The 16,677-nt window shown below is 40.1% G+C and overlaps 1 protein-coding gene across 1 annotated transcript in view; it reads left to right on the top strand.

Moving 5' to 3' along the window:
• Positions 1–16,677, top strand: part of Pde6a (phosphodiesterase 6A) — a 77,929-nt gene that overhangs the window by 1,724 nt on the left and 59,528 nt on the right. Inside the window, 3 exon segments of the mRNA XM_047555906.1 lie at positions 6,649–6,801; positions 7,319–7,408; positions 8,355–8,495. Coding sequence (XP_047411862.1) covers positions 6,649–6,801; positions 7,319–7,408; positions 8,355–8,495 — 384 coding nt within the window.

Below are 16,677 nucleotides of genomic sequence, written 5' to 3'. Positions count from 1 at the left end.
AGTCTTATCCCCCAGGCATTTATCCTAAGATCCAGCACAATGTGTGGCACAAAGCAGGTGAGGAAACACAGCATAAAGGAGCACAGCCAGGTAATTATGCAATAGATTTCTTGAGCCCCTGTCACACCCAAAACAATGATTGCCCCATAGTGGTGGGCCCGTGTGGGTCCCACCACCACACTGGCCGAACCAGTTCAATCATTTCCAAGATTCAGACCCTGGACTTTTTGTGACTTTGTCCATACCTTACTATGACCTTATTTCAGGTGAAGGGTCTTCTTAAAGTTAAAAAAAGGAGAGGGAGGGTGCATTGGAGAGAATTTTTTTCAACTGTTTTATTTAATAGTTAAGAAAACTGGACCCAGGAGACTTCAGAAAGGGGCTTACCCAGGGTCACCAGAGAGTTAAGACCAAGCCAGGACTTCACACCTACTATTGCCAGAATTCAAGCAGATCATCAAGTCCAGGCTTGGGCCTCTGTGGGACATATACCAAGTAGACTCCCATGAGTTTAATTTCTCCCCTTATCTCCCCTTGGGATTTTAGTGTTTCTTTTTCTCATGATTGATACACGAATTGTAGTTTATTCATTCAATGGAATACTATACAGCAATGAGACTGAATGAACTTACCACTACACATAACAATATAGATTAATATTGGACTTCAGGTCCTACTCAGGAATCTTTCAGGAGGACTAATCCAACTGGATTGGAGTCTGTTCTCCCTCCAGTTCTCTCCAGACTTTAATTGTACCCCACAGGATTATCTCACTCACTGAATTCATAGTATTCTCATGTTATAACTCTTAATATCTCTATCCTATAGATGATGAAACTGAAGACCAGAAATATTAAATAACCTTCCCAGGGTCACACAGTAGAAAGTAGCAGGCAGGGAATTTAATCTGGCTTTTTTGTTTTGTTTTGTTTTTGGTACTGGGGATTGAACACGTAGGTGTTTTACCATTGACCCACATTCCCCAGTCATTTTTTAATTTTTTGTTTTGGAAAATAGCCTCATAATAATTGCTGAGGCTGGTCTTGAACTTGCAGTCTTCCTGCCTCAGCCTCCTGAGTCACTGAGATTACAGGCATGTGTGCTTGGTTGCACTCTGGCCTTTAGCCCATGATCTTAACCCTCTGCTGTTCTATACTATCTCCTTACCCACAGAATGAGGGCATGGAACTGGTTGTCATTTAAGAAAGGTCATTTCTAATCAAAGAGCAGAGAGTTAAGATCTTAGGTTTTGATAAGATCTGGGTGTGAAACCTGTCACTTTCTAAGAATATGTCCTTGATAAATCATTTAACCTGATTGGGTTGGTTTCCTAATTTATTAAACAGTGGTAGGAGAAGCCTTGGGCCCCTCTTCCTTTCTGTAGCTCAGGAGCTTCAATCATCTGACCCTTCTTATGACTCCTACATTATTTTGGGGGACTCCTGTGCATATATAAGTAATTACATGTTTCTTTCTCCTGTTCGACTATTTTATATAAATTTAATTTGTAGCCCAGGCAAAGAAGCCAGAAAGGCAGAGGGAAGCTGAGTTTCCCTCCCCTAGTAATACTCTCGAATGAGACATCCCAACTTTGGGAAAGTCTGCCTCAGTTTCCTCTGGTAAAAGAGTTTGAAAATACTAGCATGTATCTCAGGGTTGTTATGAGGATTAAATTAATTAAAATTTATACATGGAACAGTGACTGGTATATAGTAAAAAAAAAAATCAAAGATGTTGATAAATTCCATTTTTACAAATAAGGAAACAGGCACAGAGGACTTAGGGAATTTGCTTTAGATAACAACTCGTTGCCAGGCATGGTGACACATGCTTGTAATCCCAGCAATTCAGGAGGCTGAGACAAGAGGATTGCAATTTCCAGGCCAGTCTCAGCAACGCAAGCAAGGTCCTAAGCAACTAAGAAAAAACCCTGTCTCAAAATAAAAAATTAAAAGGGCTGGGAAGTAGCTTAGTGGTAAAGTGCCCTTGAGTTCAATCTCCAGTACCAAAAAACAAAAGCAAAAAGCAAAGCATAATTATAGCTACCGCACAGCATTATAAGGATAAACAAAATAATTATTTCTCATCTAACACTGTTCTTGGCACATTATAATGGCTCACACTGGTGGCTCCCATTCCTTATTTGTATTATTATTCTGTGGTTAAGGATTTATTTTAAGTGACGGTAATTTCCTGGGTCTGTGTGAAATCTGAAGAGGAATCTAGCCTTGTCCTTCTGGAGTTCTCAGTTCAGATTCTGTTTGTGGGAAAGCAGAGACCAGAGGGGCTGAGAGCTTCTATAGACTGGCATTATGGGACTGAGGATCTTAGAAAGGTTCTCTGATTCCATACATCTAAGCCTAACGGTTTCCCCAGTCACCATGCTAAGGGATGGCCTGTTACTTCATGTTCAACCCTCAAAGTTCACCCTGGAAGCCACGCCTGTCCTTCACTGGTAACTCTTTGGCCTGGGACAGTCTCCCTAGCTGTGATTCAACCCTGAGGATGAAGTCAGACCAGGCCAGTGAATCTTAGGTACTTAGCATTTGCCTGTTGTTTGCTTCTGTCCTCCTTGGGAAATCTTACTCAGTTTTGGGGTTTGGGCAGGACACAGTCTTGGCTGCCAAACAGGAAGAAACTGGAAGTTAAGCCAAGGAGGAGGAACATGTTATGGACTGGGGTCTGAGTTGTCTCCAGAACACCAAGTTATACTTTTAGCCTTTGGTGCTGGCAAAAAACTGGGGAAGAATTACAATCGCTGTGTTGTTGCAATGTGAAACACGATTGGAGTTTTCCATGGCTCTAATGTACCTCCCCACCCTAGAAAAATTCCTACTTATCCTTGGGGTCTCCTTAGGAAGGCTTGCAATTAGGATTGCTCGGTAAAATAGAAGATGGCCAGTTAAGTTTGAATTTTATACAAGTAAAGAGTAGTATTTCAGTATAAATATGTTCCATGCAATGTTTAGAACATATGACTAGAAATTATTTATTATTCACCTGAAATCCAAATTTAACTATATTTTCTTATTAAATCTGCAAACCCCACTTGGCACTCAGTATTAATGAGTATATTGAGCTTTCATCCTTTCTCTTAGCTGGAAAGCCCATGAAGCTGTCTGTCCCCAAACAGTGTTGTCTTATTCACCACAGGTGACGGGCACCTAATCTGGTGACTGGAGCAGAATGAGGTGCTCTTTGCAATTGATTGAGTGAGTGGATGAGTAAACAGCAGCCCTTCTCCAGCACCAATCCCATTTCTGAAGGCTGAACCCTAAGAGGACTGGCATTCTAAGACTCTCACCTTTAGTCCTTCCCCTCCTGGAGACCTGGAATCTGGCAAACTAGACAAGAAAAACCTCCAGAAGAACCTGAGCCATCATCACTCTGTTTTTGCCAAAGGGGAAGCCACAGCTGAGAGGGATTTTAACTACTGACAGTGCATTGAGTAGCTCCTAAAACCAATCAAAGGACAAGTCCCTCCCTTTCTGGGGCCCCAGGTGTCACCCAATCTGTGAAGGGCTGTTTCATATTATGGTTTGAATTGTGGGTTCATGTTTTACATATTACCCTACTATATTGTGAGAACCCCATAAGACCAGCCTCCTATATTATTGGTCTTGGCATATCTAGTGCCTGATACAGAGTCAGGGTTCAATAAATATGAATGAATGAATGAAAGAAGGAAGCAAATCAATGGATAAACCAATAAGTCAATGAATGAATGAGTGGAGTGACTGCCAATTAGCAGCAAAGGAGTTGTCTATAAAATGGGGGGGATGAGAGTTTTATGTGGCAGGACTAATGTAAATGAATGAGGTTCCATATGAGATTCATCTGGCTCTGGGCCTAGCACATCATTATTAAATAATTAAAAGCTCTCATCATGGGATACAATCAAGCTTAGCTCTGTGAATGTTTGAAAAAGGAAATTGGGAATTGGGAATGAGAAGCAGTGCTACATTGCTTTTTAAAATCTAAATTCTAAAATAAATAAATATACAAACAAATCAATAATAAAATCTAAACTCTACCATGTTCTCCAAGGTCCTGCTGAATGTGGCCCCTGCCCCCTGCCTAACTTCCTTGCCCTCCATTCTCCCTCTCCCTCTAGATGCTTCAACTACACTGATCTTTCTGTTTATCAGATCTACCAAGCTCATTGCCACCTTCTGTCTTGCATTGTCTGTGCCCCTTGCCTGACTCCTGTCAGATCTCAGCTCGGCATTACATCTCTAGACCACCCTGACCACCATCATTAACCAAAGTGGCTTCGGCCTGTCACCTCTTCCATCACCTTCTAAGCATTGCCCAGTTTATTTCCTTCAAAACCATTACCCCAAGTTGGAGGGAGAATGCTTACAAGGTACCTGCTTTTTGCTTGTTTTTCCCATTTAAATATAAATTTTAAGAAGTCCACCCCTCTTGTTCACTGCTGTGGCTCCAAGCTCTGGGCGGTTCCTGGCCTACAGAGGGCACTTTGTTAATGATAACCAAATCGATGGGTGACTTTGTGCTTTTCCTAGCTGGGCCTCTCATTCCTGAACTTTAAAATAAATGGTTTGAACTAAATGTCATCTAAGTCCTCTTCTGCCTCTGATCATCTGAGAGTCTATGATGCCGTTGTCTAGAACATACTGAAAACACAGGGATGACAATGATTATGTAGATGCCAGTCCATTGTAGCTGGAAGGCACATGAGGACATTCCAGGGCTGGTAGATCAGTGGGAAAGAGGGCTGTGGTGGATTTAGAAACAACTGCTTCAGATGCAGGCAAGGCTCAAGGGTCTGCTTTTCCTGACAGATGCAAACTGACCGCATGAAGTGAATGTGAGCAAGCCCCGTCCTGACTGGTACTCAGAATTCATCAGTGTCCTTAGAGAATGACATAGAAAACTCTTCTTGGCTAATGCGTCTTTAGAGATTTTGCTTAATCCTCAAATGCTAATTCGAGTAGAGTACTACTTGCTTCTCTTAATTCCTTTACCCTTCACCTGGTTTGAAACAGCTTCACTGACAAGGCCGTTGTCTATTAATTTAATCCCACTCTAACTGGAAGAAATTAAAAAATGCAGAGCATCACCCTCAGAATTTCTGAATCATGGAAAGATTCTGCAGACTTAGTTTCAGAAAAGTTCTATGAATTGGCTCTATGAAATAAATTTCCATTCTCATAACAGCAGGCACTGTGCATGTTTGGGTTGGCTTGTGTCCCAAGCAACACAGAAAGCTGGAAACTCATGGTGGTTCCTGGAACAGAAAGGTGGATTCTTTCAAATTTAAGGCAACAATCCGGGCTCTGTTTCCTCATTCTGCAGACATGGACGGCACCACAACCTGTACTGACTTCCCCAGGCTGTTTTCAGTGGTGGGGGAGGGGATGTCTCTTCTGAATTCCCACAGCTTTGAGCCAAGTCCTATGTCCTGTTATTACTATTATTGATTAATCTGTGAGAGGCCTGACTCTTAGTCATGTCATATTTCTGGTGTTTGGCAGAGGTCTGACACATAGTAGGGCTTCCACTGAGATTTGTGGGATGGGGATATCTGTTGAACTGACTGTGTGGTACCTGAACCAGACTGTTAGAAAAGCTAAAAATAACAAATCCTTTTGTTCAATGCCCTGGATCCCCCTCTAACCATATCCCAGTTTCTGTGAGAGGCAGCAGAACTGAGGACAGGTTCTGAAGTCACATACACACACACACATACACACACACACACACACACACACACACACACACACACATATTAGTTTTGAGTTAGTTCCCCCTTGTATAAGATGGGTTCATGGTATATATTTCAAAGGTTAGTAGGAAGAATGTACTAGTTAACTTTTCATTGCTGTGACCAAAATACCCAACAAGAACAACTTAGAGGAGGAGAAATTAATTTTGACTCAGTTTCAGAGGTTCAGTCCATGATTGACTAAATCCATTGCTCTGGGTCCAAGGTAAATCAGAACATCACAGCGGAAGGGTGTGGTAGAGGAAAGCTGCTCAGCTCATAACAGAGGGGAAGCGGAGAAAGAGAGTGCTTTGTTCACCAGGGACAAAATATAAACCCCAACCACACACCCGCAGTGAACTACTCCTCCAGCCACAACCTACTTACCTACAGTTATCACCCAGTTAGTCCACTTAAATTATTAATCCATCAAATGGATTAATCTACTGATTAATCATAATCATAATCTAATCATCTCCTGGATTAACACAGGAGTTCTGGGGGGATATCTTATATCCCAACCATAGCAGGACATGAAAATGAAATGATGAAGGTAAAGTGACATGCACAATACTTGCCAGTAATTGTCATTATTATTCTCATTCAAGATTCGACTTTGGACTGAATTGTCCTGGTCTCAAAAGCCTCCTCCAAACCTCCTCTCTAGAACGCCCCCTCCCATCCTCCGGCCCCCACCGTGCTTTGCACACATTTTCTCCATAAACCTTAGTGGGCCACGTCTCAGACCTTCTGGATTTTGGAGGTTTCACCTCTGGCAGGAATCATCTCTGGTCGCCCTGTTCTTGCCACAGGGGAGCAGACGGCAATGTCTTCATTCCCTCCTCAACAAGGGGCTTTGGGTTGTTTCACTATCCTTGCTCTGCATTTGCCTGCCCATGTTTGTTGCTGCCTTCCCTCAGGATGAGCATTTTTGTGACTTTGTGGACAACCTCACAGAGTACAAGACCAAGAATATTTTGGCTACACCCATAATGAATGGGAAAGACTTGGTGGCCGTGATGATGGCTGTGAATAAAGTAGATGGATCCCACTTCACCAAGACAGATGAAGAGGTAAGAAGGCTTGAGAAGCTGCTGGGGTGACCGTGCTGGCACCTTCTCCTAGCTCATGAGGTCCCCCAAAGCATGTGATTTGGCTGGCCTTAGTTTCCCCATCTGTAAGACAGGGGGCTGGTCTGATGCATTCTGAAGGAGGTGGGAGAGGAAAATGGTGAAGACTGGGTTTGCAGTCAGGAATGAAGGAATAATTGTTCTTGCTTTTCCAATATGTCACTGACTTGGGCAAGTCACATAGCTTCTCTGAATCTGTTTTCTTATTTGTAAAATGGTGATAATTTTACAGTAAATAGTAATTATTTGTCATTAATATACCCACATCAGCATCAACATTCTATATTCTGTGAGTTTTACATTCATAATGCAACATTTTATGAGTCTGCATTCTGTAATCCTTCTGCTCAAATGCCTCTGAAGAAGGTTTTAAAATATTGAGACAATCGCTGATGGTGGAAGTGGCCAGAGGATGGATTTTTCCTTCTTATCTGCTTTCCCTATACTGTTCGATTTTTAGATTCTTCTCAAGTACCTCAATTTTGCAAATCTACTCATGAAGGTACACCATCTGAGTTACCTGTACAACTGTGAGACTCGGCGTGGCCAGGTAAGGGTTTGGCTCTAGAAATGGACGGGACATGTGGTTTTACTGAAGCATTGACGTGGTCAGGGCTGGTAGGGCAAGTGGTAATGAAGGTGACTGGGAACATTCTACAGTCTCTAGTGAGTGTCCCCAGTGGTATTAGGTAGAGGAGGTTTGTAAAACTGAAACCCAGAGTGATTACGTACACAAATTTTCAAGTCAGACAGCTTGGATTTTAATTCCTGCTAATTAACTACTCCTACACCCTGAGCACATCAGTTAGTCTTTAAACTTTAGTCTTCTCTTTTGAAAACTGGAGACAATTATGGTACCACTCTCAAAAGATTGGTATCAGTAGTAAGTTAGGTCAGGCATGATGTCACGCTCCATAATTCCAACTACTTTGGAGGCTAAGGCAGGAGGATCATAAGTTGTCCAACTTTTGAGCAACTTAGCAAGATCCTGTTTCACTTGTCTAGCGTGTTTGAGGCCCTAAGTGGACTCCCCAGTACAACTTTCCCCCACACACAAATGAGATAATATTTTAGGGCATTTGGATCCAGTTAATATTTACTAGTTTTCTGGGGGTTTTCTGGGCAGTACTGAGCATCAAATCTGGGGCCTTGTGCATGCTTGGCAAATGTTTTATCACAAAGCTACATTCCCAGACCCTTTTTATCATTATTTTTATTAACAACCTATAAGATAGAAAAAGTGAAAAGAGTTGATCCCAGTGTAAACCAGTTAATTCACCTCTCTAAGCCTCAGTTTCTCAATCTATAAAATGGGAATACTTATCATATCTAATTCTCCAGATTATCGTGTAAATTAGATGAAACAAATTCAAAAACTTTACAGAATTGTTTTTTGTTTTTGTTTGTTTGTTTTTTGTTTTTGTTTTTTTGGTCTGGCTAAGTGAACTACTGCTCTATGCCTCAAAAACTCTGCATATATTGTTGTATTTCTGCAGATACTACTTTGGTCCGGGAGCAAAGTCTTTGAAGAACTTACAGACATCGAGAGACAGTTTCACAAAGCCCTGTACACAGTCCGTGCCTTCCTCAACTGTGATAGATACTCTGTGGGTCTCTTAGACATGACCAAGCAGAAGGTGAGAAAACTTCAAGGTCAGACATTTTCAAGAAAAGCAGTCTTTTCTTGTCACACATTCCATTGCACAGGGAAGAGTTTGGAGAGTTTGCATGTTGTGAAATTTTTACACAAGTCCTAACTGAAGACAAGTATACTGGCCTTTAAAGGGGAAAGGTAACTCTAGAACTCAGGTGAATTAAAACAAGCCTACATTCCCTGGTCATTTGGAAAAGAAAGTGAGAAGAAGGTTGATAAGGTGAGTGAGAAGTTTCTATAGTGATTGGCAGTCCAGAAAAAGATTGCCAACTTCAGGAATTCTCAGAAAATGTACTGAAAGCTGGGCATAACACTTTCCCATGGTTTGTTGATCCCAAGGGCTCAATGGAAGTGGAGACAGAAGCTTCATCAGGCCCTTAAAATGCTCAGGGCCTAGATTTGCAGCCCACATGCAGTGAAGGAGGCAGAGTTCAATGTGATCCCAAGCAATGGTTTTCAGTTTTGTTTTCCCAAATTAGTTCTCCCATTCCTTTCTCTAAATGTCTCTACCTCCTGAGGCTACTTGTTTCCTGCTTTAGGAGAGAGCTTCCTATTATCCGGATTTACCATTTTGTATCTACCACGTAAGGTACAGGACTTAAATTCCTTTTGTGTGCCTTGTCCTGCTGAGCATGGTGCATTGGCCATTGCACACCCTCCTCATACGGAGTGGAGAGCATCACAGAATCTGGGATTGGAAACCAGTTTAGTCTAGTCCAAAGGTCCCCAAATTTGGCAGTTCATCAGAATCTTCTGAGTAACTGAGTAAAATTGCTAGGCCACATTTTATGTTAGTCTGCATCTTTTGTTAGTGTTATATAAACATCTGTCCATATCAGTATATATTAATTCTTTTTAATAAGACTTTATATTGAAGTATAACATAGACACAGAAATGAGACTAATTATAGGTGCTAATTCTAGGTGTATTATAGTTCAGTGAATTACCACTGAGTGAACATCCCTGTGTTATCACTATCAAAATTAGGCAGTATTGCCAGGCCACAATTGCCTCCCTGAAGGTAACCACTATTGGACCTTGAACACCATATTGGTTCTGCCTATTTTGAGGTGCATGTAAATGGAATCATACAACACATACTCTTCTATGCCCGGTTTCTTTTGTTCAACATGGTTGTAAGATTCATCTTCATTGCTCTATGTAGCATTAGTATATTCATTTTTATTCTTGTGGGATGTTCCATCATATGAATAATGCACAATGAATCTATTGATTTCTACTGTTGATGGACATTTGAATTTTCAGATCTCAGATGGTATGAATATTGCTATTATGAATATTCTAGTGTGTGTCTCTTGTGACACAGTTGTACCTATTTCTGTTAGGTATTTACCTAGGAGTAGCATTTGGGGGTAATAGCTTTAGAAGCTATTGCCCATCTGAGTTTCAAAATGATTGTACCATTTGGTACTCCACCAGAAATGTATAGGGTTTTCACTCCAATACTTGGTGTTGTCATTCTTCTTAACCTTCCACTCTGGTGGGTATGTGGCATTATTTATTTTTTGATAGTAACATGTATTTCCCTAAAGACTTATGAGGTTGAACACTTTTTCATGGTTACTAGCTATTCGGATATCCTTTTTTTGTGAAGTAACTGTTCCAATCTTTCCCCCATTTTTAAAAATTATGCTGCCTTTTTAAAAATTTTATTGATTTGTAGCTATTATTTACAAATTCTGAACACAGGTCTTCTGTTGATAGATATATTACAAATATCTCCTCCCACTCCCTGCTTTCATTCTTTTAATGGTGTTTTTGTTGTTGTTGTTGTTTGGGTACTGGGGTTCGAACCCAGGGGCACTTAACCACTGAGCCACATCCCCAGTCCTTTTTTAAATATTTTATTTAGAGACAGGGTCTTGCTGAGTTGCTTAGGGACTCACTAAGTTGCTGAGGCTGGCTTTGAACTCATGATCCTCCTGTCTCAACCACCTGAGCCACTGGGACTATAGGCATGTGCCACTGCACCAGGCTTAATGGTGTGTTTTGATGAATATAAGTTCTAAATTATAACGTAACCCAGTTTATCAATTTTTTTATGGTTATCGATTTTTTTCTTGCCCCACTTAAGAACTATTTTCTGCCTCCAAGGTCATAAAGATATTTATCTATGTCAACTTCTAAAAGTTATGTTGTCTTAACTTTTACATGTAGTTCTACAATCTACATAAGTTTTTTTTTTAACGTATCGTGTGAGGTATGGCACGTATTGATTTTTCCATATGGATAGCCAATTGACCCAGTACCTTTTATTGAAAAGATCATTCTTCCCCACTGTTCAATTGAAAAGATCATTTCCCTAACATACATTTATCATCAGTCAAGTATGTGGGGGTCTGTTTCTGAATTCTGTATTTTTTCTCATTGGTATGTTTATCTTTTCTACAATACCTACTGTCTTGATTTTATGTTTGTAAACATGCTTCCCAGTTATGAAAATACCTCTAAGTTTCTTGTTATCTGTTAGATGTTTCCACCATGTCTTATGTCTCTTATATGTTTTTCTGTATTTTCCATCCTTTCATATATTTGTGTTTCAATTTGAATGTCTTCTGATTTGTCTTCCATTAGTTACTAATCCTCTCTTTGTGTCTAATTGACTATAAACTTTATATTGAATTCATTTCAGCTATTTTTAATTTTTTAATTTTAAAAAATTTTTGTTTTTCTTGGTGCTAGGGATAAAACCCAGTGCCTTGCACATGCTAAACACTGTACTACTAAGCTATATCCCCAGTCTTTAAGTATTTTTTTTAATTTTCAACTTTCCATTTTATTCCTTCTCTCTCTCTCTTTCAGCACTCTCTCTCTCTCTTTGGTTGGGGCTGTGGCTCAGTGGTAGAACACTTGCCTAGCATGTGTGAGGCACTGGGTTTGATCCTCAGCATCACATAAAAATAAATAAATAAAGTAAAGGCATTGTGTCCATTAAAAAAAAAAAAAATCTTCTCCCTTTGTTTTTCTTTCCTTCCTCCCTCCCTCCTTTGTTCATTTGTGGTACAAGGGATCAAACCCAGGGCTTTGAGCAGGCTAGGGAGGTGCTCTACCACTGAGCTATAGTCCCAGTACTCTATATTATATTTAATTTCTTAGACATAATCACAATTATTTTAGAATCTGTATCTGAGCCCAACACTTTGGCACACACCTGTAATCTTGCTACTCTGAAGACTGAGGCAGGAGGATCAAAAATTCAAGGCCAGTCTCAGCAACTAACAAACAAACACAAAAAAACAAGATAGGGTCTGTGTCCAAGAGCAATAATATCTGTGAATACCTTCTGTAGACCTGCTTCTATGATCTGTTTCTCCTCTTGATTTTTCACTTAATTCTCACCTTTCACATTTTTTTATCATTTTTGTTTGAACATTAGAGATATGTATGAAAAAATTATAGAGATGATTTGAAACTCTGGAATGATGTTATCTTCTTCCAAAATGGATGATTTTTACTTCTGGCAAGCAGTTAGGTTAAATAGCACCTTAATCCAACCAGGGATTATGCTGCTTTGAAGCTGGTTTGCAGTCTCTGTGAGAGTTGGTCTACTTCCTGTTCACTTTTACTCCAGGATATAAACTTTGCAGGAGGGTGTGGATCCCAGCCTAGGGTGTTTTCAAGGATTTCTCTTCCTTGACTGACCCTGAATTACAATTTTGTCCTTCTTGCCCAGTGAGTCATCTGTCAACTTTACTCACTTTCTTAGCTTCTCAACAACTTTGGTGTCAACAAGTGGGTTGAAATGGAAAGTTGAATCTGATATCGGGCTTCTATCACTGGATTTCCCACCTTTCTGGGATCTTGGCTCATTAAGTCCTTGCTGCCTTGCTAGCTCTGATTCCTTAAATCAATGTTTTTACATACACACCCCAGATTTTACGATGCTGTTAGAGGATTGATTTGAAACAAGATGTCATGATTAACCAAAGTAAACCCCCCCTTTTTTTCTGTAGACCATATGAATTTATCTGAGGTTTTTGAATAGTATGGACATGACATAAGTAATTTATCCTTTCCCCTATTGCTGAGCATTAAATGTATTTGTAAATATTCTGGCAATTAAAGACAATGCTGCAATAACAACATAAAGTTAAGTCTTTATATACTTAAGTAAAAATGTCTATAGAGCTATAGAAGTGAAATTACTAATTTTTATTTTGCTTTTCCCAAAAGTTTTTCTTTAAGGACTAAACAATTTTCACTGTCATTCATACTGCGTGAGAGTTTTATTTACCAAAACTCTTACCAATTCTTGACATCATACTTTTTTCCCCCTATTCCTATGGGTAAATACTGGTGTCTTTTTTCTTCCAGTTGTTTTTTCACTGATTATTAGTAAGAGGAAATATGTCATATATGTTTGTAATTTGATTTTTCTTTTTCCATGTACTTCCCAGACATATCACATGTCAATTTTTAAGAGTTGTCTATTTCTTATTGATTCCTCAGAGTGCTTTATGTATGATGGAGATTAGATATCTATAACATGTGCTGCAAACTTTTTTCCTTGTGAATTACATTTTAACTTTATTTATGACATCTTTCACCTACAGAAGATTTAAATTTTATTTTAGGACTTTTGAGCTCTAGCTTTTATTTAGTAAAACTTCCTTACTGCCAATATTATAAAGATGATCTGAAAAAAATCTCATGTTGACTTTTAGAGTTTTAGTAGATTTTTAGGTTGTTGTTTTTGGTACTGGGGATTAAACCCAGGGAGTGCTTTACGACCTACATTTCCAGTCCTTTTTATTTTTTACTTTGATGCTGTGTCTTGCTAAATTGCAGTGTCTGGCCTCAAACTTGTGAACCTCCTGCCTCAGCCTCCAAAACTGCTGGGATTACAGGTGTGGGCTAGCCCAGCCTAATAGTTTTGGTTAATATAGTTTAATCTTTAATTTATCTTGAAATTAAGTATGTGTATGATGTGAGAGAGTGGTACATTTTTCCCCTTCTATGTTTCTCCACTTAAAGAACAGCCTACCCTCAGGTTTGGGGTTTTAACTCAGTGGCAGAGTACTTGCCTTGCACATGAAAGGTCCTGGGTTCAAATAGATAAAGAAACTTCATTTCTTTTCCTTCCTTCCTTCCTTTTTAATTTTAATTTAATTTTTTTTGACAGAATCTCACTGTTACCCAGGATACCTTAGAACTCCTAAGCTCAAGTGATCCTAATCCCAAATAGCTGGGATTATGGGTGTGCACCACCCATAATAAAGTGCCCAGATCTTCTTTTTCCTTAAGCATATTTATTTGCAGTTCTAGGGATTAAGCCCAGGACCTCATGCATACAAAGTGCACAGTCTACTACTGAGATATATCCACAACCCAATCAAAAGAATTTCCAAACTGGGTGCATCCTGATTATTCCAGCTGAAGGAGGAAGATCATATGTCCAAGGCCAGCCTATGCAACTTATTTTTGAGACCCTGTCTCAAAATAAAATAAAAATGGTTGGCAGTAAAGTTTGTAGTAGAGCACCTGCATAGTATATGCAAGGCCCTGGATACAGTTCCCAGGACTGCAAAAACAAAAACAAAAACAAAAAAACAATAACGAAAAACCCTTCTGAGTAGTCCAATTCAAAAGTCTCCATTTTCAGGTGCCCAGTTTGCAGCAGGACTTGACTTCAGGCCCAGCACACTCCGTGCTGTAGGATTCCGCACTCTCAACCTTGAACTCCCTCTCAAAAGGAAAACCACAGTTAAGCAAGAATATTCTGAGTTAGTCATCCCCAGAAGATGGAACAATGTAGCAATTAAAAATAGTTTAGGCTGGAGGAGGGAAAAGGGGAAATACTGGGGAATGACATTGACCAAATCATACTGTTATATCATATGCATATATGAATATGTAGCAATGAATCCCACTATTATGTGTAATTATAATGTACCAATAAAAATATGTGGAATAAAAGAGAGGTTAGACTACCTGCAACCACTCTCAGAACCTTCCCCCAGGTAGCTAAGTTTTTACTTATCTACTGACAATATGAAAAAGTCATTAAAGTCCTTGAATTGTACACTTTAAGTGGATTCATGGTATAGTATCTTAGCCCAATTTCTGTTGCTATAATAAAGTACACAAAGCTAGATACTTTTTTAAAGAAAAGAGGTTTATTTAGCTCATAGTTTTGGAGATGAAAGTCTCAGATTGGGCATTACCATCTGTAATCTGCCTCTGGTAAGGAACTGGTGGCAGATGGCTTCACAATGGTGGGAATGCATGTGTACATCACATAGTGAGACAGGAAGCCAGAAAGATCCAGGGACCACGTTCACTCTTTTTATAACAACCTTCTCTCTCAGGAACTAACTGGGATCCATTAAAAACTAAATCACAAGGGCAGCATCGCACGCGACCTAGCCATCTTCCACAAGCCTCTACTTCCTAAGGGTTTCACCACCCCTACACTGCTGCACTGGGGACCAAGTCTCTAGCACAGGAAACCAACCAAGTAGCAGGACAGAGCCTGTGTGTGGCCCCAGTGGTTCCTCCTCCTGAGATTGCATGACCGTACAGATCCTTTCCTGACTCTTTTCTCTCTTCTCTGCCTGTCTTGACCCTGTGAAAAGAAAATCATCGGACAAAATTAATTTAACAAAGCTTACATGAGTAAAAAATGATTCATGAATCGAGCAGCCCTCACGACCAAAAGATATCCAAAGACATCTGCTCTAGATGTGTATATCTAGGGATATACACAAACCATATCCAAACCATAGTCTGTGATATGTCAATTATATCTCAATAAAGCTATTAAGAACAAAAAGAAGAAAGAAAGGGAGGGGAGAGAGGAAAAAAGGGAGGAGCCAGAAATATGCCCCACTCTCCACCCAACCCTGTTTGGCCATTTCTCTTCTCCTGGGTACAGTCTTCAGATCCATCAGCCATCACACAGAGCATCAGCCCCATGTACTTGTTCTTCTGGGCTCTTCTTGGCCTCTGTACGCCTTTCATTACTGTTTTCAGTTTTTACTCCATCTACCTGAGTACTTGCTTGTCTCCTTCATGATGTGGTAAGTTCCTCTAGGCATGAACTGTGCCTTATTTATCTCAGTATATCTAGCAGCAAGCAGGTTGCAGGGCTCAGGTGGGCCCCAGTTTACGTTTTCATCCAGAACAGAATTTCTTTCTGTTGTTAGTCATCCAGAAAAAGAGCCCAACTGGGCAGAAGGCTGAGGACATGAAACCTGGGTTTCATATGGTCTCCCTTGTGCTTGTCCTTGGGATGATATTAGAATAAGCAAACCATCTTGATAAATGGGTTCAAACAGGAGAGAAGTAGGGGGAAAGTGCAGTTGACCTGCCCACAATAATCCAGCACTAACAGATTACAGTTTGTCACTACATACTAACAACTTAATGAACAGCCCAGGCGGTTGGAGGCCTGCTCTGCCAGGCCTAGACTTGACCCAGGAGAAGGCTTGCAGCTCTGCGTGCAAAGGAAACCAATGAAGTAGCAGGACAGAGCCTGTGTGTGGTCCCAGTGGTTCCTCCTCCTGCGATTGCATGACTATACAGATCCTTTCCTGGCTCTTTTCTCTCTTCTCTGCCTGTCTTGACCCTGTGAAAAGAAAATCATAGGACAAAATTAATTTAACAGAACTTACGTGAGTGAAAAATGATTCATGAATCAAGCAGCACTCAGGACCAAAAGATGTCCAAAGACATCTGCTCTACAGCATGCGCAGTGAGGTTTTTCAGATTGAACTAGAAGGTGAAATATGGAGATAACTTGGCTCCCTAAAGCTAGGCATTTGCTTGATTTGTATGTGATTCAATCAATTGGTTGCCAGGGATTGGCTAAAACTTCTATTTGCCATGAAGTATATTCTTTCTAAATTGAGTTTTTGTTTACATACTAAGTCAGGTTGCACCTTTTTTTTTTTTTTTTTTCCGTAGGAATTCAAATTGCTATGCAGGATCCCAAAATACAGAGACAACCTCTGGCTAATGACCTCCTACTTATCTTGCTTTAATAGCTCCTCATTTTATAGATGTAAGCCTTTCTTGTTGGATTTATCTGTTACATTTGGCACCATTGTGCCTTTCTTTTCTTTCTCTCTCTCTCTCTCTCCCTCCCCCTCTCCCTCCCTCCCTCCCTCCTTCCCTTCCTTCCTTTCTTCCTTCCTTCCTTCCT

Source organism: Sciurus carolinensis, chromosome 6 (genome assembly GCF_902686445.1).
Source record: "Sciurus carolinensis chromosome 6, mSciCar1.2, whole genome shotgun sequence".
NCBI classification, from domain to species: Eukaryota; Metazoa; Chordata; class Mammalia; order Rodentia; family Sciuridae; genus Sciurus; species Sciurus carolinensis.
This window is presented reverse-complemented; position numbering and strand designations above follow the sequence as displayed.